This window comes from Hirundo rustica, chromosome 3 (assembly GCF_015227805.2).
Source record: "Hirundo rustica isolate bHirRus1 chromosome 3, bHirRus1.pri.v3, whole genome shotgun sequence".
NCBI classification, from domain to species: Eukaryota; Metazoa; Chordata; class Aves; order Passeriformes; family Hirundinidae; genus Hirundo; species Hirundo rustica.
In genome coordinates, this window is record NC_053452.1 from 57,053,458 (window position 1) to 57,081,241 (window position 27,784).

The 27,784-nt window shown below is 36.9% G+C and overlaps 1 protein-coding gene across 19 annotated transcripts in view; it reads left to right on the forward strand.

Annotated features, from left to right (window-relative positions):
* SYNE1 (spectrin repeat containing nuclear envelope protein 1) overlaps nt 1-27,784 on the forward strand; it is a 301,821-nt gene that overhangs the window by 163,961 nt on the left and 110,076 nt on the right. For all 19 annotated transcript variants that reach the window (XM_058419844.1, XM_058419842.1, XM_058419859.1 and 16 more), the window contains 23 exons: nt 208-380; nt 1,215-1,368; nt 1,503-1,646; nt 3,912-4,076; nt 5,356-5,673; nt 6,427-6,582; nt 7,265-7,435; nt 8,211-8,537; nt 9,784-9,936; nt 11,098-11,265; nt 12,382-12,558; nt 13,396-13,542; nt 14,610-14,735; nt 16,207-16,383; nt 18,046-18,311; nt 19,101-21,261; nt 21,437-21,774; nt 22,439-22,583; nt 23,135-23,353; nt 24,223-24,485; nt 25,990-26,155; nt 26,381-26,536; nt 26,736-26,888. In XM_058419844.1, the coding sequence (XP_058275827.1) occupies nt 208-380; nt 1,215-1,368; nt 1,503-1,646; nt 3,912-4,076; nt 5,356-5,673; nt 6,427-6,582; nt 7,265-7,435; nt 8,211-8,537; nt 9,784-9,936; nt 11,098-11,265; nt 12,382-12,558; nt 13,396-13,542; nt 14,610-14,735; nt 16,207-16,383; nt 18,046-18,311; nt 19,101-21,261; nt 21,437-21,774; nt 22,439-22,583; nt 23,135-23,353; nt 24,223-24,485; nt 25,990-26,155; nt 26,381-26,536; nt 26,736-26,888 (6,423 nt within the window). The remainder of the gene's footprint in view (nt 1-207; nt 381-1,214; nt 1,369-1,502; nt 1,647-3,911; nt 4,077-5,355; nt 5,674-6,426; nt 6,583-7,264; nt 7,436-8,210; nt 8,538-9,783; nt 9,937-11,097; nt 11,266-12,381; nt 12,559-13,395; nt 13,543-14,609; nt 14,736-16,206; nt 16,384-18,045; nt 18,312-19,100; nt 21,262-21,436; nt 21,775-22,438; nt 22,584-23,134; nt 23,354-24,222; nt 24,486-25,989; nt 26,156-26,380; nt 26,537-26,735; nt 26,889-27,784) is intronic.

Sequence of the window (27,784 nt, forward strand, 5' to 3'; positions counted from 1 at the left end):
GAATCCTCCTCTTTTCAAGCTAAGTGATGTAGCCTGAACCTACCCATTGAAAGTCACTTTTGTTTGTGAAGCTCAGCTGTGAACCCCACTGTTCATCTTCCAATTCACTACAAGCTGCTAAATATGATCAAATCATGTTCCATTAAAGCTATTTACAATATTCATGTCCAGGTAATGATAAAAGTAAAATACATTTTCACTTCTTAGGGCTTGCTAGCAGTGAAGCAAGAAAAAGAAGTCCAAATGAAAATCGTTCTGACAAGAGGAGAATCTGTTCTGCAAAATACTTCTCTGGAGGGAGTGCCGGTGATTGAAGGCCAGTTGCAAAATCTGAAGGACAGCTGGGCTTCTCTTCTGTCTGCTTGTATCCAGTGCAAGAGGTAAAAAGGGAGTGAGGTGCAGAATGATGCTTAGTAACAAAGGTCTGTCAAAACTTTTGAAAAGTAGTTTTTTTGCTGTAGATTCACGTAAGAGTCAAATTCTGCCAAACACTTTGGGTCTAGAAGTTGTGATGTATTCATTTGAAGTAGAAGAAGGGGAGGAAACTGTGAGGGATCTAAGCTTTATTAAACTTATTGTCATTTTACTCTTAAAACTAGATTCCATGTTCATAATCTTGAATATTTTACTTTGTGTTGCACTTGAGCTTTGAAACTTTCTCAGATATGAGAAAATTTTTTTTCATGGACATTAAAGGTTGCTCTATCAAAATCTTGCCTGATTTTCCACTTGTTAGCATTCCAAAGAACATACTGTAAATTACAGTGTCTAACAGTGCTGCTCCTAGTGATAGAATAAAGAAATATAAAGGAAAAAATGGAGATTTCTGTGGTGGAGCATCAATAGTTGCAAATATTTCAAGTTAAAGAAACAAAGTAATTAAACATTAGAATGCAGCAACTTTTGATTGTAGGTAAAGGGGCAGAAAATTTCTGATTCTGGGTCTTATTTCAGTTGCAATTTATTTACTAAACCTAGAACGTGTCAGCTAGCTACACAGATTACAGATCTACTTAATATCCCAGGTCTGGAAAACTTAATTTCTCTTTATTAGTCAGTGCTCCTAGTTAAAACCTGTAGGATGTAAGATTGCTTATCTTGTAATGTATCTCTCTCATAAATATGGTCTAGAATATCTGTATATGACTATATCTCACTGCTCAAATAGCATGGGAATTTCCACTATCACAAAAAAAATGTATTTTAAATTACAGTCAACTGGAAGGAGCTCTCTCCAAATGGACAAGTTACCAGGAAGACGTTAATCAGTTTTCCAGATGGATGGAAAAAGTAGAAGCAAGTATGAATGCCTCTGACAAGCATTATGCTGAACTGAGGGAAAAAACAGCTGCCCTCAGCAAAGCAAAGGTGTGTCTGATTTACAGCAAACCATCAACAATTCCCTAACACCTTAGAGGCAATAAAACAAACTAACTGCAAGAATAATCTGTGGTCTTGTTTTAATGATTCCCTTTACATGTTTTTCTCTTTCTATTTTGCAGCTACTCAATGAAGAGGTGTTGAGTCATAACAGGCTGTTGGAGACTATTGAAGTGAAAGGAAAGGGCATGGCTGAGCATTACATTGCTCAGCTTGAGCTGCAAGACCTTCAGGAGAGGTATAAGTTCCTCAAAGAAAGAACAAAGGTAAAGTTTTTCTTCACAGCACTCCTTGTTTAGTTGGAAACAAGGAAAAAAACATTTTCATTGATCATTTATTTTACAGTTAAATGAGGATTAAGAGTCTGGGGACAGCTGTAACTTAATGTAATAGAAACCTACTAGGGTGATTAATAAATCTGTCTTCCTGTACTGGGCTTCAGATCTTTCAGAAGGGTTCTAAAAATCAGGAGAATAATCTGAGGAACTCCATGTATAAAGGTTCATTGACTCCAGCAGAGATATAATTTTACCCATTATGACTGAAATGTTGAAAAAAAATCTTCAAACCTGTGATTTGCATAGGTGTATGTTTGCAGATTTTGCCAGTCAGTTGTGTGATTCACAAATGGTGACAGCTACAGAGATTTCATTAATGAAAACAAACCTCATTAGCAAGTAAACTGACACAAGTGTGATAAGTACTACATTTTCCTGATAAATATTGATATTGTAGATCTGGAAAAGATTAGGACATAGATTAATATCAGGATGGGTTTTAGGGTAAGATATAAAGTAAAAAAAATTAAAAATAAAATAAATAAATAAAAGACCCAATGATCGATTTAAAGCTAGGTGATTCTCTCCAGTTAACCTACATTCTTCTGTAATAATTAAATAATGACTAACGCATGCTCAGATAGCCAACTTTGCTTCAGGACAGCAATGTAGTTAAATTGAGTTTTGTTGTCTCAGTGGTGCCTTTGTCAATGACAAAATTCAAAATTCAGCCAAAATTCAGTTTTTCAAACACATCAGCGATTCAGTGTTTTGTGGACGTCTCTTCCACAACTGCAAAAAATGTCGTGCTCTGTCTTTCTTTTGACTTTGAATGAATAAAATTGCCCAGATTTTCCAGAGAGATACATGAGTCCTGAGAAATGCTGGTAAATACCTACTATTCCTGTTAGCATGGGGATGTCCTAGTCTTTACCTTTTTCTCCTGCACAAAGCTATACAGGCTGCCTATGTTTGCTCGGCTTGAGCAACAGCATGGGAACAATAAGATATGGATGGTGTCTCACAGAGGCAAGAGTTCTGTACATCCTACCCCATGTATCAAGAAGCATTCCTTCTTTCTCTTCCAATATCCCAGATGATTGGTCTTCCCTGTTCCCAACTGTGGTGATGGTGTTAAGTATCAAGAGTACAATCAACCCTTAGAAAGAAATTCAAAGTTCAAAGCAAATAGCTGGAAAGTAAGGAATGTTCAAATCTTTTACTAATCCTCTGTTCAGGCAGGAAACCTGACAAGATTCTCCAAGGGTTTATGGCTCACGGCTGAGCAAACCAACGCCTGTAATTTCCTAAGCACCTGTTGAGAGGCAAGAAAACTGTTCTCTCTTTTCCCCTTCCCACTTCTGGGCATGGACAGGCCTTGTAAAAGATGTGATAAGACTCCTGTTTTCCTCCTTTCTCCTACTAGACAGACCTGTTAGATATAGGAGGTAAAGCAGACAGTAAGTTCATAGGTTTATTAAAGTGTTTGTCTTTTTATGAGCCTGCTGCTCTCAAATGCAGCCTGTCTTGTCTCCCATCAGAACTTGATTCCCATAGTTTCTTAGAGGATGTGAATTACATGTACTATATTTTTCTTTCACTTAATAAGATTAATCTTGTGCCAATGTATGACACCTTTCCTTCCATACTCCAGGTATGGTAATATTTTAGTGCTGAAATTATTGCAACTTGCTCACTCACATACACAGAAGCCTTGTAGTGTGTTTCTTACTGTGCTCTGTAGGGACTGCCTGCAAATACCTTCAAACATAAGATAATAGATTCTCCTAATAGAGTATTCCAATTCCATTTGGAAAGAAAGAAAGAAAGAAAAAAAGAAAGAAAAAAAAAAAAAAAAAAAGTCATGCAAGAATGCAAGAGAAGAAAATGCAATTTCTAAGCTCATATGCTTATTAATCACATCAGCAAAGTTAAGGTAAATAATTGCAGTGAAAATCAAGGTCTTTTGTTATTAGACACTAAGATGTTATTTAAAAGTAATCTCAGATCAAAACTCTAAATCTCAGAAGTTACAAACTTATCTTCTGGGACAAGTATTTTTACCCGTAGGTGTGCTCCCTCTTCCCCTGTAATTGATTACGTTATCTTCAGATTTCAGGTACTCTTGAATTCTTTGAAAGTACAGCATCAGATACAAACCTTTTCCCTTGATGGATGGCTAGAGTTTATGTTCTCTTGGTTTGACAATACACTAAGATATGTATACATATTTGAAAATATTTTTGCATGCAGGAAGCTGTAACAAAAGCTGAAGGACTGCTTACCTTACACCAAGAGTACCAAAGAAATCTGAAGGCCTTTGAAGTATGGCTAGAGAAAGAGCAGGAAAAACTTGACTGTTCATCACATCTTGATGGTGATGCCCAGGAACAGGAGGCAACACTCCGAGATTTACAGGTATGTGATGTGCGACAACCTAAGGAAAAAAAAAATCAATCCTATGATGGTACAGTAACAGAATATAATGGTATAGTAACAGAATAACATTTATTGCCAGGCAAAAACTGTCTTGAGAACCCCTTGAAATTGTATTTCAAGTATATGAACACTTTGTTGCTCAAAAGTGGTACAAGTAAAGTTAGTGGAAATATTGTTGCTCATATCTGGAAAGAAACATATGGCTTTGGAAGAAATCTCCAGGCACATACTAATCTTTTCCTGAAAGTTTTGAATTTGTGTTAGATATTGGTCTGTCTCTTCTTTTCCCTGCGTGTTTCATAAAATATGAAAAGTATTTTCATTGGTGTTCCATATTTTACTGCTCACAGTGCAGGTGCACCTACTTGCAGGCAATTCCAGTCATGGCTCCCATAGTGAGGTGGGAAGACTACCACTGACCCACTTCAGTGAAAGTGAAAAATGAACCCACAGTGCTTCAGTAATTCCCCAGTTTTTATCTTAGGCTGACTTAAAATGCTTTAATACCTGTTGTTAAAGGAGCACAAAGTATGTACGTGAGATATGAAATGTTTATTATCTTATTCAGGATACTGAGAGACTCTTTGTATGATCAGGGACTCTGCAGATATTTCTGCTCATTATAGTTACTCTCCAAAACCCATTTTGAAAATCTGGATATGTATCTCAAATGAAATTTGAGATGAAACACAACTGTGTTTTGTTAAGGTAATTTCCTTGCTATATTTTCTAATCAGATTGAATCACTCTGTACTTTCTGATTAAGTGTTAAAAAGCATGAAAATGCCATATATGTCCAAAAGAGGGTACCAAAAATTAATCTGGAGTGTTGTCTCAAACACATGTAAAAATAAATGGGTTTGTTTATTTTAGAAGATCAAAGCCTCTGTTTTTAAAGAGATTCAGCTTTAGAATCAGTCCTACAGTCTGCTTGCCACATCTGGACAGTTTGGCTCAGGCAGCCAGTGTTTCAGAACTGATAAACTTGGCAGGAGAGGAAGGAATTTAATGCATGCTTTGTCAATAATTTTCTGCAGTTCAGTTGTCAGTAATAGTGATACCTGGTGTGCTTTGTAAGTGAGCATGCTGTCACTAGTGTTATTAGAGGAAATAATCTCTCTAATATATGTTTAAACATAGATAAGTAAAGGGAATGCCCAGCTGTCTTCAGAGGAGCCCAGGGGTTTTTTGCCATGCGTGAATGAAAGCTGTCAATGCAGCTAACTAACTTAGGTATGTAACTAACTCTGCTTTACAGGAGCTGCAGGTCCACTGTGCAGAGGGACAAGCATTATTGAATGCTGCTGTCCATGCCAGAGAGGAGGTGATTCCCTGGGGTATTCCCCAGATAGAAGACAGAGCCCTGGAATCGTTACGGCAGGATTGGCAAGTTTATCAGCACAGGCTTTCTGAAGCAAGAAGCCAATTAAATGCCACTGTGAGCAAACTGAGGTTAATGGAGAAAAAATTTGAGAAGGTTAATGACTGGTTAACAAACCTGGAGCAGAAAGTTGCTATTAGGACTGGGAGGAGGTCTGGTAGAGCAACAAAGGAAATGCAGCTTCAACAAATGAAGGTAAAGAATATAGTTAAGGCATAAATAAAATACTATGTGAGGTTTCCATGTCAATTCCTGGTTCCACTGTGAAAATGAGCTCAAACTTTTCAATTTATTCTGAGTTGATCACTAAAATGATGGGTCCAAGAGAGCTTTGTGCCTTCTAGATCCAGGTTCCTCCCATTTTTCTGGTGGAGGTATGGCTATAACAATGCTGAAATCTGTCAGGGAGATCTGTAATTCATATGCTCTGTAGTGTGAGAAGATGTAACAGCGTACAAAGACAGACAGTGGAATGGAAAAGAATTAATATGATAACAAGAATAAAATGTGACCAACTGTTACGAAGTCTCCACTGTGTCAAAGTAGTAATTCTCCTTTAGTCGCTGGAACAAGAAGGCATGGTTCTGAATAAACACAGGAAGCAAATTTGAAGCCAGTTTACACTTCACAGTCATCTTCAAAACTTCAGGTGAAATCTATAGGAAGTCCTATAGATTGCATTTCTACTATTACTTTTCAAGGGGAAAAATATTACGAGTATTGAATCTGTTGTAATGAAATGCAGTCCATATGGGGTGAAAATCTTTCCAGCATATTTTTTAAAATAACTTCCATCAGAGTCCGGTTTATTTTCCAGCTGTAAATTGATGTTTGCAATCATGTATTTGTTTTCCTTTTCAACAATTTTCTGACTTAGTTACAATTAAATTCCTGATAGTTTAAGATGTTTGAATCAGTCCTAAAAGTTTGATAATTTCTTTCTCATAGAAGTGGCATGAAGACATTGCAATCTACAAAGATGATGTAGAGGAAGTTGGGGCATTGGCTCAGCAAATACTAGAGGAAAATCTCACTGCAAGTAGAATGGGAAGTCAGGCAACGCAGCTTACATCTCGGTACCAAACTCTTCTTCTTCATGTCTTGGTAAGTAATGAAAGCTAAAGCTAATTCATTGTTTTTCCACATCATAAATTGCCAGTTAAGAAGAAAATACAAACAGGCTTTTGTAATTTGACTTTATCAGAAAAATTTTGTAATTTGACTTTATCAGACTCAATAGCATAACATTCACATATATATTCATATATATATGCACATAGATTTCATTGGATTAAATGTATTACAGCAACATAATCAGGATAATGAAGTAGAATTCCCTGTCACTATCTTTTTTGATAGTTTCAGAAGAGAAATTCAGAATAAAATATGCTTGAATGCTAATTGACCTCTAGAGAAATGTTTTTAGGCTGCCAATTAGTATGGAGAAAATGTAATTTGGTAAGGTGCAGTCTTAGGTTACTTTAAGTAGTAATTGCCTCATAGTAATGTAATGAACAAGTCACAATTCAAAGTTCAAAATGTGAGTACATTGTCAGTGTTTAGTATTAGTTCAGTTTTAACATTGGTGATTACCATATGTGCACCCTGAAAAGAGCCCTGTAAGAACTACCCACTATTTATGAAATAACTCAAAGCCTATATGTTTTATCTTTGTATAGTAGATTTTATTTATAAATAGCTATTTATTGTTATCTTAAACCAATAGCAGTGATAAACATCTGGCTGGTCCTTGTTTCTTCCCCCTACCCTCCGTATTTGTTTGAAGGAGCAAGTGAAGTTTCTGGAAGAAGAAATACGCTGTATGGAGGAATCAGAATTGTCTTTTAGTGCTTACACAAATTGGTATGGAGCTACTAACAAGAACTTCAAAAATGTGATCACCAAATTTGATGTCATTGATAAAACAGTAATGGAGAAAAAAGTGCAGAAGCTAGAGGTACAGTTTTCTTAAATGCAATTTTTGTTTCTGTTCCCAAACAGCAGGCTGTATTTTAACGTTCATCTTAACACCTGCTCAAAATTCTGACTTTACCTTGCCTAGAGAAGATAATGGGATAAGACCACACAGTACAAAACTTTGTGTTATCACATCTCATTAGATCATAATTTGTCTATTGAAGTTAGAAGTAAATAACTAAATAATATAGCAAATATTCCTAAATAATATAGTCCTAAATAATATAGTCCTAAATAATAGTCCTATCCTTCCATAAGGCATCCTTATATCTGTTTTACGTTAGGTTAAAACTTAAAATAAATTCCCATATCCCCAATTCCCCACAAGTATACTTTTTTGTGCACTGTGCATTTTCTGTGCCCTCTGGCAAGAAGTGCTTCCTATTTCTCTTCATTGAAACACTCATGTTTCATCTCAAAAGTTGTAGATGAGCTTCTCATATGTCCTGCAGCTTAAGCAGCTTAAATGTAATATGCTAAGGGAAAGCTTTCATCTCTTCCAGAATTTGGTGTACAGATCCTCTCCTGGGAGCCCTCAGTTTCTCTCTTTAAATTCTCTGTTAAATACTTCTCCCAGGGCAAGGCAGAAGTATTTGCTTTACCTGCTTCCTTCTAACTTGACACACCTTAACTCCAGGCAATTTTGTACTGAAAAGTCCACTCATTTTCCCTAGTTATTCTTTCTGTGTCTGTAGCAAGGTTAAAAAAAAGGCAAGTTTTCATACGTTTTCGGTTAACCAACATTTCCTTCACAGGTGCTATTGAGCGATATGGACATAGGCCACAGTTTACTGAAATCAGCCCGTGAGAAGGGGGAGCGAGCTATAAAATACATGGAAGAAAATGAAGCTGAACAGTTAAGAAAAGAAATTGCAGATCATGTGGAACAGCTTGAAGAGCTGGCTGGCTCCATCAGAAAAGAGCACATGACTTCAGAGAAGTGTCTTCAGCTGGTAAAGGAGTTCTCAGACAAGTATAAGGCCCAAACTCAGTGGGTCATGGAGTACCAAGCCATCTTACATGCTCCTGTGGAGCCAAAGAGTGAACTATATGAGAAGAAGGCACAATTGTCCAAATACAAGGTAAAAAGGGGTTTTCTCATAGTACCACTGAATTGATTTTAATTTAAAGATTCTCAATAAGTTCTCTGATCAGGTATCCAAGTTTCTTCAATAGGTACATGAGATGTTTCTGATCTGTATGTCCCAATCAGCATCAGTGAAAACATGAATGATACCTGCCTCTACAAACCAGACTGAGCCCCTAGATTTGAGATTTGAACATCCTAAAAAGGTTTCCATATCTGAAAATTTCCTGTAATGGAGCAAATTCTTTTATGAGTACACATACGAGTAATTGCATTGATCTCAACAGAGGTGATTGCAGTTGAAGTGAACATAGAAATCAGTTGTTCTTTCTTGACTTCAGATATTGTCACTGTTTACACTGACTTAATCAGCTTTCTGGTTAAAAGTGGATGTCCCAGCTCAACTGATATCCCAGACAGTCAGCTGCTATGACCTCCCAAGTCTTTGTTAGGATTTTAATGAAGTCTTTGGGGTTATTTTCCAGTCAAAAAAATGAGTAGAAAATTTGCCAAAAAAACCCCATTTCTTCTTTTAATGATGTTTTTGTAAAATATTTCAGGATTACAGATGTTTCATGAAACGTGTACTGTGCCCGGCTGAGGTGGAGTTAACTCTCCTCACAGCAATCCATATAGTGCTGTGCTTTATATCTGTGGCTAAAAAAATGTTGCCAACAAACCGGTATTTTGGGTATTGCTGAGCAGTACCTACATTGCTTCAAGGTTTTCTCACTAAAGATGCCTTTGCCAGTAGGTACCTAAGCACCTAAGTGGTACACCTTGCCAGCTTCCCCGCTCAAATTGTATGTCACAGCTGTGTGCTTGCTTTCTACATGTCTGGGGAGTTGTACACTCTAGAGTACAGTGCTAGGCACTCATCACACACCATCTCATTAAGGGGATGGCTTTGGTGATGCCTTCCCACTTGTTTTCATAATTTGTTGCTCTGAACACATCTTATCCCTAGCACTGGCCACTTCATACAGATGGACTCCCTTTGCTTCATCAGCTCCAGACTGTCAGCCACTCTCAAAAGGAGCAGTTGCTTTTAGGTGTGTGCAAAGTTGTTGTCTCAGGGCAGGTCTGAGAAGCAGAATCCTGCATTGGTAAAAAAGTTCTGCCTGTCTGTAAAGGATGATATAATCCATGATAGAAGGCTATGCATCAGATCAAAGGGAAGTTAGTGAAATACATCTCAAGTGATTAGTAGATGTATATTTTAATTCTTGCTTACATTGTAGTCCATACAACAGACTGTTCTGTCTCATGAGCCCTCAATAAAGTCAGTGATTGAAAAGGGAGAGGCACTTTGTGATCTGGTAAATGACATGACTCTAAAGAACAACATTCAAGACCTTCAGAGCAGTTACCGGGAACTCTGCAGCAAAACAAAGGTAAAAAGGGAGAAACCTCAGGGTTCTTCCAACTTGCTATATTTTTACCTCTCTTTAAGAAATTAACTATTTATTTCATGCTGTCATGTCTGTACAAAGAACCAGCTGCCTTTAATTACTTTTGGTGTTTTGTTGGTGGGGTTATTTGGTTTTCTTTTGGAGAGGGGGACAGAAATAAGAGGCAAATTTTGAATATGGAGAAAACTGCACAAGTAAATCTAACCAGAGTAGCTGAAATTAATTTTCAGCAGGTGAAGTCTTTGTGCTTTGTAACACTAAGGGGATATGTATCTGTGGCTAGTCTGTGTTGTTGTTGCTACTTTGAAAAGCATTTACTAGAATTCTAAATACATTATTTCTTGAAAGGACAGATGCCCTTAGATTATACTCTCTTGTTTCTGCTTGATCTCCACAAACACAGTTTAGTTTAGTTGGTGAATAGAAGGCAGCGGAGAAAATAAGTTGGATATCATTTAGTTCAGCAAGGGCATTATTAATTAACACTGATTCATTAGTCCATATGTACATAGTACTTTGAAAGGTCTAATGCTTCTAAATACATCCTATAGTACGATTACTCCTAAAGCTTTTAATAGGTTATACTCCTAGCAAGGATAAGCCCTGCAAACCATGTTAGTACTTATGTTTGACCTAGGCACCTTTAATTGCCAATCCATCCACCAATAGGAGATGATTTTATTTAGCAAGGTTGATTTTTAGTTTAAAGATACCACAGACACGGGCAGTAGGTACAAGCAAAGGCTGTAAGCAGCAGCCATAGCTGCTGGTAGGTCAAGTGGTAGGTCGAGTGCAGTCACTCAAAGTGTGTGTAATAATTGTTAGTGAACTTAATGTCAAGTTGAGAGTGTGCATTTTCTCAGGTGTTTTCCTCAGTCTTCAAAGTACAGTATTTCATCTGGAATGAAAATACTGCTCGGTACCACAGAAGTAATTATTCACAGAAATTTATTCACAGAATAAATGTGTCTTTTGATGTCTTACTTTACAGTCTATTCATATGAATTTCTCTCACAGGAGTATAAATTTAGATGGTAATTCTTATTATGTTTTCAAGTTCTTGGTGGGTTTTGTTTGTTTGGGTTTTTTTTTAAACCCTTGTAATTACCTGAAAATTTAATTTTGGTTATTGTGGACCTGCAGACATATGTTGAAACCTTAGAAGTGAGAGTAAAAGAACATGAAGATTACAATAGTGATTTGCAAGAAGGGGAGAAGTGGCTATTACATATGTCCAGCAGATTGGCCAGCCCTGACCTCATGGAAAGCAACAATCTTGAAATAATCACTCAGCAACTAGCTAACCACAAGGTGGGTTTGCTACTGGTGATTTTCCTTTGTAAAATAGAATTTTTCTTCTCTGCCTCCACTCCAGAGCTCTATTTGTCATTTCCCTATTTTATTTCTCTTACTCCTAACTGTGTAAATAAGCATCAGTGTCATTAATGGAGTTAACAACTCTGGCTTGTTGTTAGCATAGTTTCTTGGATGAAACTGTATTTACACAAAGAGCTTTATTGTACTCTGATTTGAATTCTGTGTCAGATTTTCCCTGAGACTTCAATGGAAATGAACCATAAAAAATGGATTTTGGTCATTTTATTCCTGAGGTATTTTTTGCTCTAGCACTATTTTAAGGTTGAAAAAAAAAATTAAATTGAAAATTTCCTTGGTATGGATCAGCTAACGAGAACTTTAGAAATGGGATCACCAAATTGGATGTGGTTGATAAAACAGCAATAGAGAAGAAAGTGCAGAAACTAGAGGTATCTCTATTAGGTTGTTCTAATTCTAGCTTCTTCTATTAGGTTGTAACATTTTCTTCATTGCTTTTATTCAAGGTGTTATTATGGTTGCTGTTAGTGAGAATTTTTTAATACCTTGATAACGAATGCTTCCTAGAAGATAAAAGAGAGCAAAATCCAACCTTCCAATACCTGAAACCAAGATTCCAATGGCAAATATTGAAGTCTTTAATTTATTTATGATTAGGTGTGTTAGTCTTTAAGTAACCTCCTTAGATAAAAAAATTAGCTCCACCAAAGTCAACTGTCCACTGTGAAAGAGCTTATGGAATGTGTTGTGATTCAGCATGAGATTTAATTTGCATTACTAGACACAAGAGAAGCTGGAGAAGCCCTGAAGAGCATGCAACAAATAAGATTAAGTGTAGTCTTGGGGTCTGAGCAGTCTGAGCATACACATTATGACAGTGCTACTGCTGTTTCTGTGGGGTATCTGTGTATCTTTATTATCTTTTGACAATGACTTTACAATGAAGATGCCATCCAGTAGCTTGACTATGACAATACATGTTGTCTGATTTTTTTTTTCCAAATTTGAAGATGAAAACTGTTTAAAGGAGGGAGAAAAAAAATGTTCTCTGACACAGCATATTTCTTCAAAAGTATTTTATCTGTTTCTTAGGCTATCATGGAAGAAATTGCAGGATTTGAAGATCGTTTGAACAGCCTTAAGAGTAAAGGTGATTACCTAATCAGTCAATGCTCAGAACATCTTCAAGCAAAATTTAAGCAAAATATACAAAGCCATCTTCAGGGGACAAGGGACAGCTATTCTGCCATATGTAGCACAGCCCAAAGAGTAAGTCTTTTCTCAAAGTTGTTTTTTAGTGCCATTTGAAAATAAAGTGCATTATTATTTCTATGAGTTATTTCTTTATATGGTAGAAAACTCTTCCTACTGTTTTCATTTCAGTTGAGCCCACTGAGGACTTAATAATTCCTGTGCTACAGCTGAATTCCTTGTGAGGCAAACGTCGTCTTGCAACCAGGAAAAGTAGTGGCTGATCAGTTCTTACTTTAATCTTGCCACATACTCACTACCATCATGTTACGCTAGCTTCTGAGCAGCCACAGCAAAAAAAATTAGACCTTTTCTACTTCAAAAACTAGGGAGCAAATTGCAGTCTTAGCGTTCATAGTTTGCATACATACATAAACAGGTCTCAAGTATGTGCTAGGAAACACTGTCTCTCTCATTAAAACCAGAATATGCAGTTAAGAAGGGCCAGCTGGGTCATTCTCTTTAAACCAATTAGGAGATAAAGCCATCAGTGAAAAAAAACCCTGAACAACACCCAAAAAAACCTAAACAAAACAGCCCTAAAACAAACTAAAAATAATGTTATACAAATTCAATGCAAAAATGTTGGATACAGAAAAAAGAGAACATGCTCTTCATTTGCATCTCTATTTTTTCTTTTCAGAAGCTGTGCATTAAATATTGTCCACCTTCTTCACATGTTAGCAGGGTGCAGTGAGCATTTAAGGAGCTCTCAGCCCTTATGTACATTTATGTACAAGGGCTAAAATAATCAAAGTCTTAATAATTCTGTTTTATCAGGAGTTTTCAAGGTAGAAAAAGAGAGATCATGGCAGTATTTGAAAATGTGATAAACTGACAAAATGTTTTGTTCAGGTGTACCAGACTTTGGAACATGAGCTCCAGAAGCATGTTAATCATCAGGATACTCTCCAACAGTGCCAGACTTGGCTGTCTACAGTGCAGTCAGAGCTAAAGCCAACTACCTGGACACCTTTCAGCCTGGCAGATGCAGTCAAACAGGTAAAAGTTTAGCACTTGAAAAAGCGGAGTTATTCTTAACAAGGTGAGTTCAGATAGAGATTTAAATTTCTGGAAATTAGGTATTTCCTAGCCTCCTCGGAAAGCTGTGTAGCCTCATAGTTCATTCCCAACCCCAAAAGGAATGCCTGCAATGCAAAATAACTGTAGTTGAAAAATCAAAGAGGGCTTTTGCTGGCTCTGCTTAATGCTTAGAAACGTTACCTGAAAAATGTTGGCTGCTTAGATAAATCTGCTCAGATACTCCATGGAAGTGTTTAGCAGATATAGATGCTTAGCATAGATGTGTTTAGCAAAGGGGTTGTGTTTTTCTGCTTGTTCAATTGCCCATCTGTCTGCTATGTTCCCTATGAGACCTGTTTTCACACTACCATGGACAGAGAGTCAATTATCCAGCAATTAAAACAATTTTTCAGTCTAAGAGCATAGAACTGCCTGTAGCTCACATTGACCATTAAGAATTCTTTCACTGATTCTTGATTATTCTTAATGATAATGCGTTTTACATTGGATTTGTAACTTTCAGGTTTTAAATTAAACTGGTATGGTGTTAAAAATGCTGGAATTCAGAGCTGTCTCATCCATTGTCTCGCATAAGAGAGACCTTGCAATACTAGATGTCAGAAATACTACAAGGGCAGGGCAAGCAGGCTGTGACACAGTGAGACCAGCATCCAGACTATGATCTGTCAGACACTGGAAAATTTTATAGGTGTAGGAACAGGACATGTTCCTACAAAGCTCATTTTCCCATTCGCTTTGGGAAGGTCTGTCCCCTTGCTGAGACTGTGTGTTTCTATCAATAAATAATCTAGCTGATCCATATGTCTCTAAAGGCTTTGGTAATTGAATAATAATCAAGTTTTTAAGGCTTATTCCATTCCATAATTATAACATTGCAACCTTACCTAAAAAAATAATGTATTTCTACATTTAATGTTATGGAAAAAATAAGAAGGTAGAGTAAAAATACTAAAATGTATGATTGTAATAAAACAGGATATTATTTCCACAGTCTCAGGGTTTACTTTTGAGTTGTCTTCCCTCAGGTTAAACATTTCCGGGCTCTGCAGGAGCAGGCCAATACATACTTGGATCTTCTGTGCTCCATGTGTGATCTGTCAGATGCCACAGTGAAGAGTACAGCGGCAGATATTCAACAAACAAAACAAACGGTACAAGATAACCACAACAACCCACTTTTAATCCTATTTAGAGCTTTAACTGCCTTGATCTGTTCCCTTTTAAAAAGGTCATATTGGGTAATGGTTTAAAGTAATGTCATCTTACTTTCATCTTAAGTATTTCTTTAGAGCTACTTAATAGTTTTCTCTTTCTGCCTCTATTTTGTTTTATTTTATTTATTAAATCTCTACATTGCCATCCTGGTACTAATAAAAAGACACACAACTAAGGTTGCTAAAGGTACTTAGGAACTGTTACAAGATGTTGGTCTAAAGCCACAGAAATAACATTCTGTGGAAGAAAACTTGATTCAAGTTATGTTTTCAAAAAACACAATTCAGTCTAATCTTCTCTGTATTTTATTAAATCTGAGACATATTTTATTGTTATTATTTTTTCAACAATAGACTTGTGATCATATTGGCTTATATTAATATATTAATAACAAAATAATCAGCATAACAATAAAATTATGATGGTTCAGTTAGTGAATCAAAGTCCATCTATTTCAGCGTATTAATTTATAGAAGTGTTCCTCAATTTTAAGTTTTCAAGTCACTTAATGCTTACATTTAAAATAGAACTATAAACTTAAGTTGCTGGAAAAAAAGAATTATGAGCATTCCTCTTGTTGTAAACATGAAAAGTTTAGTCTCTCTTACACAGACACACAACCGAAGCTTTGAAACTACTTCTAACAAGAGTAAAAATCTAATACATACAGTAACAGTGTTCCATACCAGAGAATGGAATTGTACAAATCCAAATGACCCATAAAAATATGGCAGCCCAAGAACTGAATAGCTGAAAAACACCCCAAACATCAGAATAAGATTCTCCTTTCACATACAAAGCAGTGAAACGTTTTTAAGAAATCACGGATGGTATAGTGCCAAGATATGCTAAGCTGGTTGAGTGTCTAAATCTTAAAGGCAGACTGCTGTATATAGAGCAAAAGCAGCTGTGTCACTATTGGTGTAAGAGGATTGATGGGCTCAGATCTGGTAAGCATTCCTCTTATTGGCATTTTAGAAGAGGCAAAAAGGCAAAATAATTGGGCTAAGCAAATTAAATGGAAATGTTTAGTAGAAACTTTTATGTAGGATATGCTCTGACAATATTCTTGGCATACAGTAGACTAAATTATACAATTAGTTGAAGCTTTAACAGAAGACAACACTGAAATACAAACACTCATAAACTTACTTGCTTCTCTCAAGGGTGAATGATAATTAATTTCTTTTGTTGTTGTTGTTTCCACCCAGATTTCCTTTGATAGGTACAATTCTTGTGACTTTTGAAGGTTGAGACTCTTTTTGTGGGTAATATTAGCCCCTTCAGAATCTGGTGCAGAAATTGCTTTAGTACAGTGTTGTGCTCAGAGGAAGAATGGTACTCACCCTTTATTCTGCAAAAACAGATGCATTAAACCATTCCTACTCCTTTTCATTTTTCTTCTAGATTGAGCAACAGATAATGCACTCACAGTATTTGGCTCAAGGTTGGGAAGAGATAAAACAATTGAAGGCTGAGCTCTGGCTATATTTCCAGGAAGCAGATCAACAACTACAGAATTTGAAAAGGAGACGGGCAGAGTTGGAGCTAAATATTGCCCAAAATATGGTACTCCAGGTAAAGGTAAGGAAATTTTGGGTTAAGAACAGAAGGTAGGGAAGAAGTTCATCCTGTGGCTGATATTATTTTATGATTTATATTATATGCACGTACTGCATACATAGGCTAATACGCTCTTAAGAAGAGCAGAGAAGACAGAGGAAAAATTGTTTCCTTGTTGATGCTGCAGGGTGATTCAGAGAGCAGAAATACTTTAGTATTTTTCTTGCTTTGTTTTTTTAATATTAGACAACTTTCAGCCTACTGATCTGATTTGCTTTTGCTTTTAGAGTAGACTAAATGCTGATCACATTGGACCTGAAGATAAGATTTGCAAATTGTGCTTGTGAAATTCTTTGATTTCTATACGCCTAAATAGTTCAGAAGTATTTCAAAATTTGTCAACAAAACCATTTGATGTTGTTAATCTCTAAGGAGAGGTATGACAGAAACACAATTCAATTAATGAGACAAATGCCTTCATATCTTCTCTCATTCATTCCAGAAGGGAGACATTTTATGACCATTCTGTACACATCAGTAACTTAACAAAAAGATAATTTCTTTAATAAAATATTAAATATATGGGTTTTGCATTTTTGGTCTAGATTTGCTTCTATTCTTTTTCTGATGTGCCCAGAGTTAGGTGAAAAGTAAACAGCAGTTCCTCTCCATGTCTGTTCTACTCACACTTTGGAACTAAGTCAGAGCCTTTGAAGATGCCTCAGCACAATCTGGACTGAAAGCTGTTATACCAGTTATCATTAGAATTCAGGAGGAAGGAGTCTCTATTTCTTCACTCCTTCAGTCAATAACTTTGGATTATAATGAGAGGGAGACACCTCTGTACTGCTAGATGCAGCACAAGGTGTGTTTTTTTCTAATAATTTGCCCTGGTAAATGCCTAGCTCCATTTGAAGCTGTCATGAAGAGGAATGAGGCAGAACTGGCCATGGGCGTGCTTGTTTAGTTATAGTTACTGGGACTAGAATTTAGGAAAATATTATAAGCCCTTAGTGCTTTAGGGCTGCAAAATATTTGGTTAGTTTTAGTTGTCCATATATTCTGTATTCTTCTCTTTGGGATGTCTCTGACTTCTTATTTGGTAGGGCGTGTCTGCAGATGAACTCTTTTAGTTACTAGTTATTAGCTAAGATAGCATTCATACCTAGGTAATCCATGGTTTTGTTTCAATAATGGCAGTGGTAACGGTTGCTGTTACAGAAGTAGGAACAATACAGAGTACAGATATGGAGCCTCACTGACTCATGGACCCCGCTTCCTATTTTTAGTCACTAATGAGGAAGGAAAAAAATAAGCTAGAAATAGTACTAGTGAAATGAATTATTCTTGTGAGATTCGAGACTACCTTGCATGTTTTAGTGTATGGTGGGAGCTATGCTAGTCCAGAAGCCTGGACAACAGGATGTGACTGAATCATGAATTCTGTTTATCACTGGCACTTAGAAACTCCTCTGGTTTGCTTTAGCATCCGTCTTCACATGAGAAGATGGGGAGGAGGGTTTGGAGAGGAGTGAAGACACTTCTTTTAATTTACATCTGCAAAACATTTGGCTGGGCAGATAATTAGTCCAAATGCAATTTATTTCAGAGCTTTTATTTAAATTCCATTTTATAATTTTGAATGTATATTATTATATTGGGTTTTACTTGTATCTTTTTCAGGAATTCAGTCAGAAGCTGCAGTCTAAGCAGTCAGCTCTCACCTCTGTGACTGAGAAGATGAACAAACTAACCCAAGGACAGGAATCACCTGAACACAAGGAAATAGGAGAACTGAGCAACCAGTGGCTGGACCTCTGCCTTCAGGCACATAATTTGCTCATGCAGAGAGAGGAGGATCTGCAGAGGACAAGGGATTACCATGATCGCATGAATGTCGTTGAAGTTTTCCTGGAAAAGCTCACAAAAGAGTGGGACAACCTGGCTAGGTAAAAAAGGAGTCACATCCTCACACATCCTGTGCATATATGCTGAAAGAGCTGTTTACAGAGTGTCCCTAAATGGGAGCTACTAAAAATCCCTTTTTGCATACTTAATTAAAAGCGTACCTCCCTTATTAATTATCAGGCAATTAATCATTTCTACTGAGATAAAGCGAGTTTAAGAGGCCAGATCTTCAGTGTTTGTATTTAAAGCAAGTACTGATTGATCCTGTCTCAAGGTATAGCATTTCCTGATATTTCAATAATGTTGACTATTTCATTTGAACTCTTTCGTTTGTTGTGGTTCATGAATTCATCGTTCACTGGTTCATTTTCATTGGGATATTGTGTTAGACTATTACGCTATTATATTAATGTTAGACTGTTAGACTATTACATTAAAGCTTAGTAACTACTTCTAAATATTTGTAGCTGCTTTGCATAGGATAAGCTGTGAGTAAAATTGTGGGTGCATTGCTGCTCCTGTTCACTCTCATAGAACAAGATTCACTTCAACCTCAATACTTGCCATTGTTCATATATGCAGTATAATCAGTATGGTCTGTATTCATGTAAATGTGTATGGTCAGCCTGATGACCATAGAGCAAATGAAAGAGAAACTAATAAATTTGTGAAGTTTTTAAATTAATGTTCACCTTCAAGTGAGTCTGAGAACTGTAGGTCTTTATATCATATTGATTTCTGTTTGTAGTGGGCTTGTAATTAATTCTGACCTCTCCTAAAAGCCTGAGCTGAAATATGATCTAATAACTCATTTTTGTGCTGTCTAACAGATCTGATGCTGAAAGTACAAATGTGCACCTTGAAGCTTTGCAAAAACTGGCAATTGCACTACAGGAAAGGAGATTTGCTCTGGAAGATTTGAAAGATCAGAAGCAGAAGATGATAGAACATTTGAATCTTGATGACAAAGAATTAGTAAAGGAGCAATTCAGTCATTTTGAACAGCGCTGGACTCAGCTGGAGGACCTTGTCAAACGGAAAATTCAAGTTTCTGTTTCAACCTTAGAAGAGCTCAGCTTGGTGCATTCCAAATTTCAAGAACTGATGGAATGGGCTGAGGAACAGCGACCTAGTGTCTCAGAGGCTCTTAAACAGAGCCCTCCTCCAGATATGGCTCAGAGTCTTCTCATGGATCATCTCACCATTTGCAGTGAGCTTGAAGCCAAACAGCTTGTTCTGAAGATGCTTGTGAAGGATGCTGACAGGGTAATGACCAACCTAGGGCTCAATGAAAGGCAAGAACTGCAGAAAACAGTGTCTGATGCACAGCACCACGTGGCTTGTCTCAGCGATCTAGTTGGACAGAGGAGAAAACACCTGAATAAAGCACTGTCTGAAAAGACCCAGTTTCTTATGGCAGTCTTTCAGGCTACAAACCAAATTCACCAGCATGAGAAGAAGGTAATGTTTCCAGAACATATTTGTCTTTTGCCAGAAGATGTGAATAAACAGATCAGGACTTGTAAGAATACCCAGGCTAATCTGAAGGCCTATCAAAGTGAGGTGACAGGGTTGTGGGCTCAAGGAAGGGATTTAATGAAAGAAGCAACAAATCAAGAGAAGAGTGAGGTCTTAGGTAAACTGCAAGAACTACAGAATGTGTATGACACTGTTTTACAGAAGTGTAACCAGAGATTGTTAGAACTGGAGAAAAATATTGTTTCCAGGAAATACTTCAAAGAAGATTTGGATAAAGCTTGCCATTGGCTAAAACAAGCTGATATTGTCACATTCCCAGAAGTCAATGTAATGAATTCTAACACTGAGTTATACAGCCAGTTGGCAAAATACCAACAGATTCTTGAGCAATCTCCAGAGTATGAAAATCTGCTACTTACGCTGCAAAGAGATGGCCAAGAAGTCCTACCATCACTTAATGAAGTGGACCATTCTTATCTAGATGAAAAACTTAATAGTCTCCCTCAGCAATTCAATATTGTCACTGCTTTGGCAAAAGAAAAATTATATAAGGTTCAGGAAGCAATTTATGCCAGAAAAGAATATGCCTCTTTGATTGAGTTGACGAGTAAAGCTCTGACTGAGCTAGAAGAACAGTTTATTAACATGGACAAAGCTCCAGCTGCTGTTTCAGCTAAAGAAACTGTGTCACTCCAGCAAGCCTACAGAGATCTCTTAGGGGAAGCCATGAGCCTTGCTGCAGCAGTGGATGAACTGAACCAGAAGAAGGAGGCTTTTCGAAGCACTGGCCAGCCCTGGCAGCCAGATGAGATGTTAAAACTTGCCACGCTGTATCACAAGTTGAAGAGGCAAATAGAACAGAAAATCAACCTGTTGGAAGATACAATAGAAGCATGCCAGGAGCATGAGAAAATGTGTATGCAGTTTGAGGCACAGCTAGAGACAGTGAAGAAGGAGCAGGTTAAGGTGAATGAAGAAACTCTCCCAATAGAAGAAAAGTTGAAAATATACCATTCTCTGGTGGGCAGCTTGCAAGACTCAGGAAGTCTTCTGAAGCGAATAACTGAACATCTAGAAGCCCTTTCTCCTCAAGTTGATTCATCAGCATATGAGACAACAAATCACCAAGTTCAGGCTTGGCAAGAGAAGCTGAAGTCTTTGCATTCTGCCATTGTTGACACGGTGATGGAGTGTGAGAACAGACTTGTGCAGAGCATTGACTTCAAGACAGAAATCTGCCGCTCACTCGACTGGTTGAGGTGGGTGAAAACAGAACTTAATGGAACATTAAGTTTGGACCTCAAACTGCAGAACATCCAAGAAGAAATCCGAAAGGTTCAGATATATCAGGAAGAAGTGCAATCAAGCCTCAGAATAATGAATGCACTGAGCAATAAAGAGAAAGAGCGCTATATGAAAGCAAAGGAGCTGATACCTGCTGACCTGGAAAACACTCTTGCTGAGCTGGCAGAACTTGATGGCGAAGTTCAAGAAGCTGTACACATGCGACAGGTTAGTCCACCCAAAGCATCATCAGTTTCTCGGTCACAAAGCTGAAAAAGATGGCTCTGTGGCTCGATCTTTACAATCATCACCAACTGACTGTTTTAGTAATCCTACTGTCTGGGTTTTTTAAATTACACAGGCTACTGTGATTTTGTGTTTGTGACTCTCTCTTTTATTTCAGGCTACCTTGAATAAAGCATATAGCCTCTGCCAAAGGTACTACCAAGTGATGCAGATAGCAAATGACTGGCTGGAAGATGCTCAGGAATTTCTACAGTTAGCAAGAAATGGTCTAGATGTTGAGAACTCTGAGGAGAATCTAAGGAACCACATCGAATTTTTTAGCACAGAAAGTCAGTTTAATGACCATTTGAAAGTGCTACAAGGCCTTGTGTCTGAGATAGAGCCCTTTTTACAAGCCACAGCAAGCGAACAGCTGGTGCAGAATGTAGCTGCTTTGGAGGAAAAGGCCAAAGGGACAGAGCAAGAAGCCAAAACCCAGCAAGAGCAGTTACAAAGGTATATTCTTTCTTTTTTATTTTTTTCCTCTCTGCCTTCATTTCACACTATAGGTATTGAATGAAAGAATCAGAACATTAATTAAAGTTTTTAAATATTTGTGCTACTTTTGAGAGAAGTGGATATTGGGAATTCAGAGCTCTTGGATTCTACTTCCTTTTCTGCCCTTGACTGACTAGTTGTGTGATGTTAAAGAAGCTCTGGTAGAATTATATTAATCTTGGAACAGCACAGAGAAGAAGAGTAGGGAATAATTGTTCTATATTTCACCTGACACAAGACATATGCAAATGAAAAGAAATTGAAGTAGACGTTTTGAACTAAAAGGAAATACCTAAGAAGCATAACTATGTTTCTTATTATTCCTGAATGTTCTGAATTCCATAAGTTTGGGTAGATTTAAACCACAACATAAGCAGTCTCTTAGCAAAAGTTAAATAAGGGCTATTAAATGCCCAGCTGTATTTTCTGTAAGGCATAGCTGAAAATCAAGAGCATATACTTCTATGTATGCTGTTTCCCAATAATCTTTATTTTCTTGGAAAATACTTTGTAAGAGCAAAACCAAGCAGTTGCATTGAAAACGAGGTACAATAATATTTCTGATTTTCAAATGTCTTTATGTAGCATTAAGTTGTTCTTTCTGGAACTGTATTTGTTTAAGGTGTGCTTCTGAGTGGCAGGAGTACCAGACATCAAGGCAGAAGGTGATTGAAATGATGAATGATGCTGAGAAAAAATTGTCTGAATTCTCAGTAGCTAAAGCTGCTTCTTCTCATGAAGCAGAAGAGAAGTTGCTAACACATAAGGTAAGGTACTGATAATTACTTGCTTGTGTTTAGGGTACTAGTCAATTCCCTTGATACGGACGATCAGTGACCCTTCAAACATGCTGCCAGCTGTGTCTTGTGAAATCAAGAATTTCCCCAAAGAGTAATGTCATGTCTGCCCAGGTTCATAAGAGTCTCCTCAAATCCTTGGGCATTTAAAATGTTATTAAAGGTTAACAGGACATAAATGTACACTTAAATACCTGAATTGCTTATTTCATTTTTAGACTGTTTAGAAGTCAGTCTTTGTTGCGAAAAGAATCTGAATGCTTATTTTCATCTCTTTTGAGAGATCAAGGAAGAGAAAAGATGATTAGTCCAGATTTCTGCTGCTTCCAGAAGCTTGCATTTTGGACCAAGCTGTAGCTAATATATTGCCTATGAGAAATAAAGTGAGACCTAGCTACTTCACTTGAAATACAATGCCTCCTCCTCATCTGCAGTGGATGGGGGTGGTTCACCTACCTGCATGTTGAATACTAATGAGTTGTCTTGTGGAAAAGGAAAACGGCTTATTTTTCCTTTTTCAGACTCTCGTGTCCATAGTGAATTCTTTCCATGAGAAAATCACAGCCCTAGAAGAAAAGGCTTCGCAGCTGGAAAAAATCAGCAATGATGCCAGTAAGGCATCTATAAGTAGATCCATGACAACAGTTTGGCAGCGCTGGACACGGCTCCGGAATGTAGCCCAGGAACAAGAGAAAATTTTGGAAGATGCAGTGCAGGAATGGAAGGGTTTTAATGACAAGGTAAATTCTAGCCTTGGTATATCCTCCCTTGTGCATAGGTTTTGACTCGTTATTCTGCTTAATTAGTCTTCTTGCAGTAGAGAAAACTGATAGCAGGAATAACAGATTTTTTTCCTCAGATCAGAAAAACGCAGCTATGAAAGATCCAGATTTAGACTGTTTGGACTGTTCTTCTCTATGCATACATGTATAGTACATACAGAGTTGTTTTGGTTTCTGGTGGCTCTTTAGATTCTTCTCCTCTGTTTCCTTTCCTCAGATATTCTGTTCTAGATTATGTTAACCTCATTTTTTTTCGTTCTTTCTTCTTGTTTCTTCTTTTTCTTCCCTCTTTTTTCTCTCTTTCTTCTCTCTTCCATTTTTCTTCTTTTTCTTTTTTTTTTCTGAAGAATATGAAGTTGCTCCTTTTAAGCATAAGCAGTGATGATAGCGCCTGTCGCTGCTCATTGATCATATGTCTCTTTTTTCCCCTATGTCCTCCTAACTCTTTTTATCTGTCATTGTCTATTATTTATGCCCAGATAACAGGTTCTCTAGGAGTGAGGATAATTCATTTTGTTAAATTCATGACTTGTGCCAAATATGGGGGCACCCCAGGGTTCAGCTCGAGTTGCTATGGCAATAAATATAATAAATGCTAAAGACTATAATAAGATACCCATAACTGGACAAAAAATCCCTCAGCAAGTCCTAATCCCCTAAAGGATTAAGGGAAGAGAAAGGGATCTGGCACAGTAGAGCATGAGCCCTATACCCCGATAGTTTTATAGAATCTAAATGTACAGCACTGGATCTAGCACCTTTAAGTGTCAGTTGCACTAGCTTCTTTTGTCATTTTATTATTGACAAGACTGCATCTCTTTCCATAGATTCAGAAAGCCACCATAGCTATAGATCAGCTCCAAGGTCGCTTACCAGAAAGTTCAGTGGAAAAGGCATCCAAGACAGAGCTCCTGGAACTCTTGGATTACCACGGCAGTTTTCTGCTGGAAGTAGACCACCAGCTGTCATCTTTGGGCCTGCTCAAACAGCATGCTGTTAGCATGCTTCAGGATGTGGAAGTAAAGCCTCCATCTCAGAAGGAACTACCAGTTATGCAAGAAATCAAAGCAATGCAAGATCGATGCCACAAGTAAGGAAATATTTTAAAAGATTCACCAGAAAAATGGTACCTTGCAATTCATTATTAAGAGCTTATGTATCATTTTTATATCATTAACAATTAACACACCTAAATAAATATTAGCTATTATTTTTAAATATTAACATCAGTTTTAATTTAAAATTACTTTTAGTTAATTTTAAAATAAAATTTTGCCATTATATTTTATTTCCATCAGAAACAGTATGCCTTTTAGAATATGTATTTCTTGCCTTGCATAATAATACTAACTTACATAAAAGCTGCATAGACTGCATTAAAATTATAACTGTTTTTTAATATTTCCATTGCTTCTCACATTAAGAGAAATAATTTATCTTTTTGTATCTTCTTTTGGCACTTAGGTGCCAAAAGTAGGTCCTGTATGATATTAACAAAGGAATGTAGAGCATATGCAAACAAAACATAACTTTCCACATTGAGGTTATGCAAATGTTTATCTAAACCTAAAACATCACCCTGTCATGTAGAAAACAGGAAGTTTTATGTTCAGTTTTAAGACACAAATCTACCTTGTAACTACTCTAAGATACTATTAAGTGGACCTCCACCATGGGAAGACAAAGAGAAATGAAAAATGACAAAACTCTAAACCCTGCACCAAGCCTGTGCAGTTTATTGTGTGTATGTATAAATTATTATAGTAGAATAGCAATCACATTAGAAAATGTGTAGATGTAAGTAGTTTTACAATTCCATTTTGCACTTAGTTAAAATTGGTTTCTAAGATATAGGCTCTGTGATAACCTCCTGCTCATATAAATAGGGCATGATCCCTCTATGCAAGGTTATACAAACATGAATGAACTGTGGGAATATCAAAGATCCATGTCACATGTGTAAGAGCTACAACTAATCCAATAGAACTTTCACGGAGGTGTCATTTTTTACAGGAGACCCAAGTTCTTAGGGAAAGGGCAGAAATTCTGTGTTAGTGCACGTATGGAAATAGGCCATGTTCAGATGCTTGATCTATGACTTATCCTAAGTATTCTGCCAATGCAAATCCCATCAATAGGAGTGGAATTTATCTCATGTTATTTTATGTTATAGGTATCAATATCAGAGCAGGTCAAGTCTCACTCTCTAATTAGTGTAGAGAAATAAACAAGTGTAAGATGCAGTTTTTCTGACCTATTTTAGAAGTTTCTTTTGGAATGACAATAAATAATCCTAATTCGTGCCCTGCAGTTGCCTGTTTCCTCTTCTGACAGCGAGGCCAGTCTGTGGTGATAAGCTCTGATGTAGGGATCTCTATTGTATACATTTGCATTTTTTCAAAAGAATTGCATGCTTCATGTCCAAACACATAAAACCAAAGAATTGACATGAAAAACTTAATTTATTTAAATTTATCTCTCTGGATGTGGTACTCTTAATCATTATCTTTATTATTCAGTATTTTTTGTCAAAGCTGTGTTTTTAGACATTGCTTAATTCTTCATAAATAGTTATTGTTTCTTTCTTTCTGAAGTATGCAACAGAAAGTTAAAAAAGGCATGAAGATGGTGAAACAGGAACTGAAGGAGCGCGAGGAGGTTGAAGCAGAGATTAATATTGTAAAGTCCTGGATCCAGGAAACAAAAGAATATTTATTAAGCCCTGATGCAGAAGTGGACATCCAACTTCAGGAGCTGCAGGTATACCAAATTTGTCAACTTCTAAGTCACAATATTTATCTTCATTTTAATCTGCTAGTGAATGTTAATAGTTTCAAAACCACCACAAATTCAAATTAGTTTTTTAATAACCCGTGAGACAAATTCATAAGGCATGAAGTAGATGATGGACTATGATATTTAATTTTAAAGCTATTTAAGATACATTCTCATTGTTCTTAACAATACTGTTTTTTCTGTCATTAGTCTCTCTTTGGTGAAGTTACGACTCATCGCCACGCTGTTGAAAAACTGGCTGAACAACAACAGAATAAATACATGGGGCTTTATACCATTTTGCCTTCTGAACTCTCTCTTCACTTAGCAGAAGTCGGACTGGCCCTCGTAACCGTACAGGATCAGGTAAAGTGCAGTACATAAATGTGTAACTGATCTATAGCCCTTCTTCAGGCTTTATAACTTGGTATCCTGCTGTGGCCAAACTGTGACAACACAGAATAGTTTTATTGCCTTCATCCTTTGGATTTAAGTTAAATGAAAGTTAATTTCCTTTGAGGAGGAGTGATTTCTGATTATTGAAATTAATTCTTATTGTTGACAGATCCAAACCAAAGAAAGAGAAACTCAGCAAATCAAAACATTGAATCAAGAGTTCGATCAGAAAATCCAGGGGATAGCAAATGAGCTAAATACCATTCTTTCCAAACTGAAAAAGAAAACAAATAATATAGCACAGGCTAAACTTGAACAAAAGGTAAGACAAGGCTTTTCTTATGTGGTTATGCCATAAATTTTTCTGAACTGGGACACTCCATACCAAAGTGTTGTTTGTGAAGGCTTGCAGGACACAGTTTTTTAATGTAGTTCAATAGAAGTATTATACAGAAATGCGGGTTGGCTGATGAGATTTTAAAAACCACATTCTTTGCAAACTGGCTCACACAAGTAACAGAATTTGGAAGAAGCAGCTAAGTGTTGAAGTCAGATGGACAAACTTTTATGGTTCCTTTTAAATAATGACTGTGACTCCAATCTGGGAAAGCTTGAGGAACCTTCAAACTGTTTCTTGTTCTTGTCCATACCAAAAAGATCATTTTTTTATTTATGATAAATAGATCAATAGAATATTGCTTCTCACATCATTTGGTTCAACAATGAGGCAAAGTACTACTCATGCAATTAAGAGTAGTGCAAAGGACTCTTGGTTCTTTTTGAAGGTTTTCTTAATCTTAGGTATGTGCCATGTGCAGGAAAAATCATATGTACTGAAGTGTAATGGCCTAATTAGTATTATCATATGAGAGTAAGGGATCTTGGGGAGAGGAGAAATAGAAAAGGGGTTGGCTGAGGGTTTATGGGGTTTTGGTTGGTTTTTTGGTTGGGTTTTTTTTTTTTGGTTTGTTATTTTAACTAGGCAAAGACAAACTTGACCAAATTACTGTCTGAAATTAAGCAGAGCATACAAACTAGGAGAAGATTTAGCATGACTGCTATGTCATAAAGTACCTGTTTATTTTCATGAGATCCTCAAGATGTTCCAAAATACTTTTTGCTTTGCAGGAAGCGTCATTGAATTATATCCCTGGTGTACCTCCTTGATTTCAATAAGAAAGCAGAAAGCCAGTGAAATCTGCTTTCTTATGTTCTTAA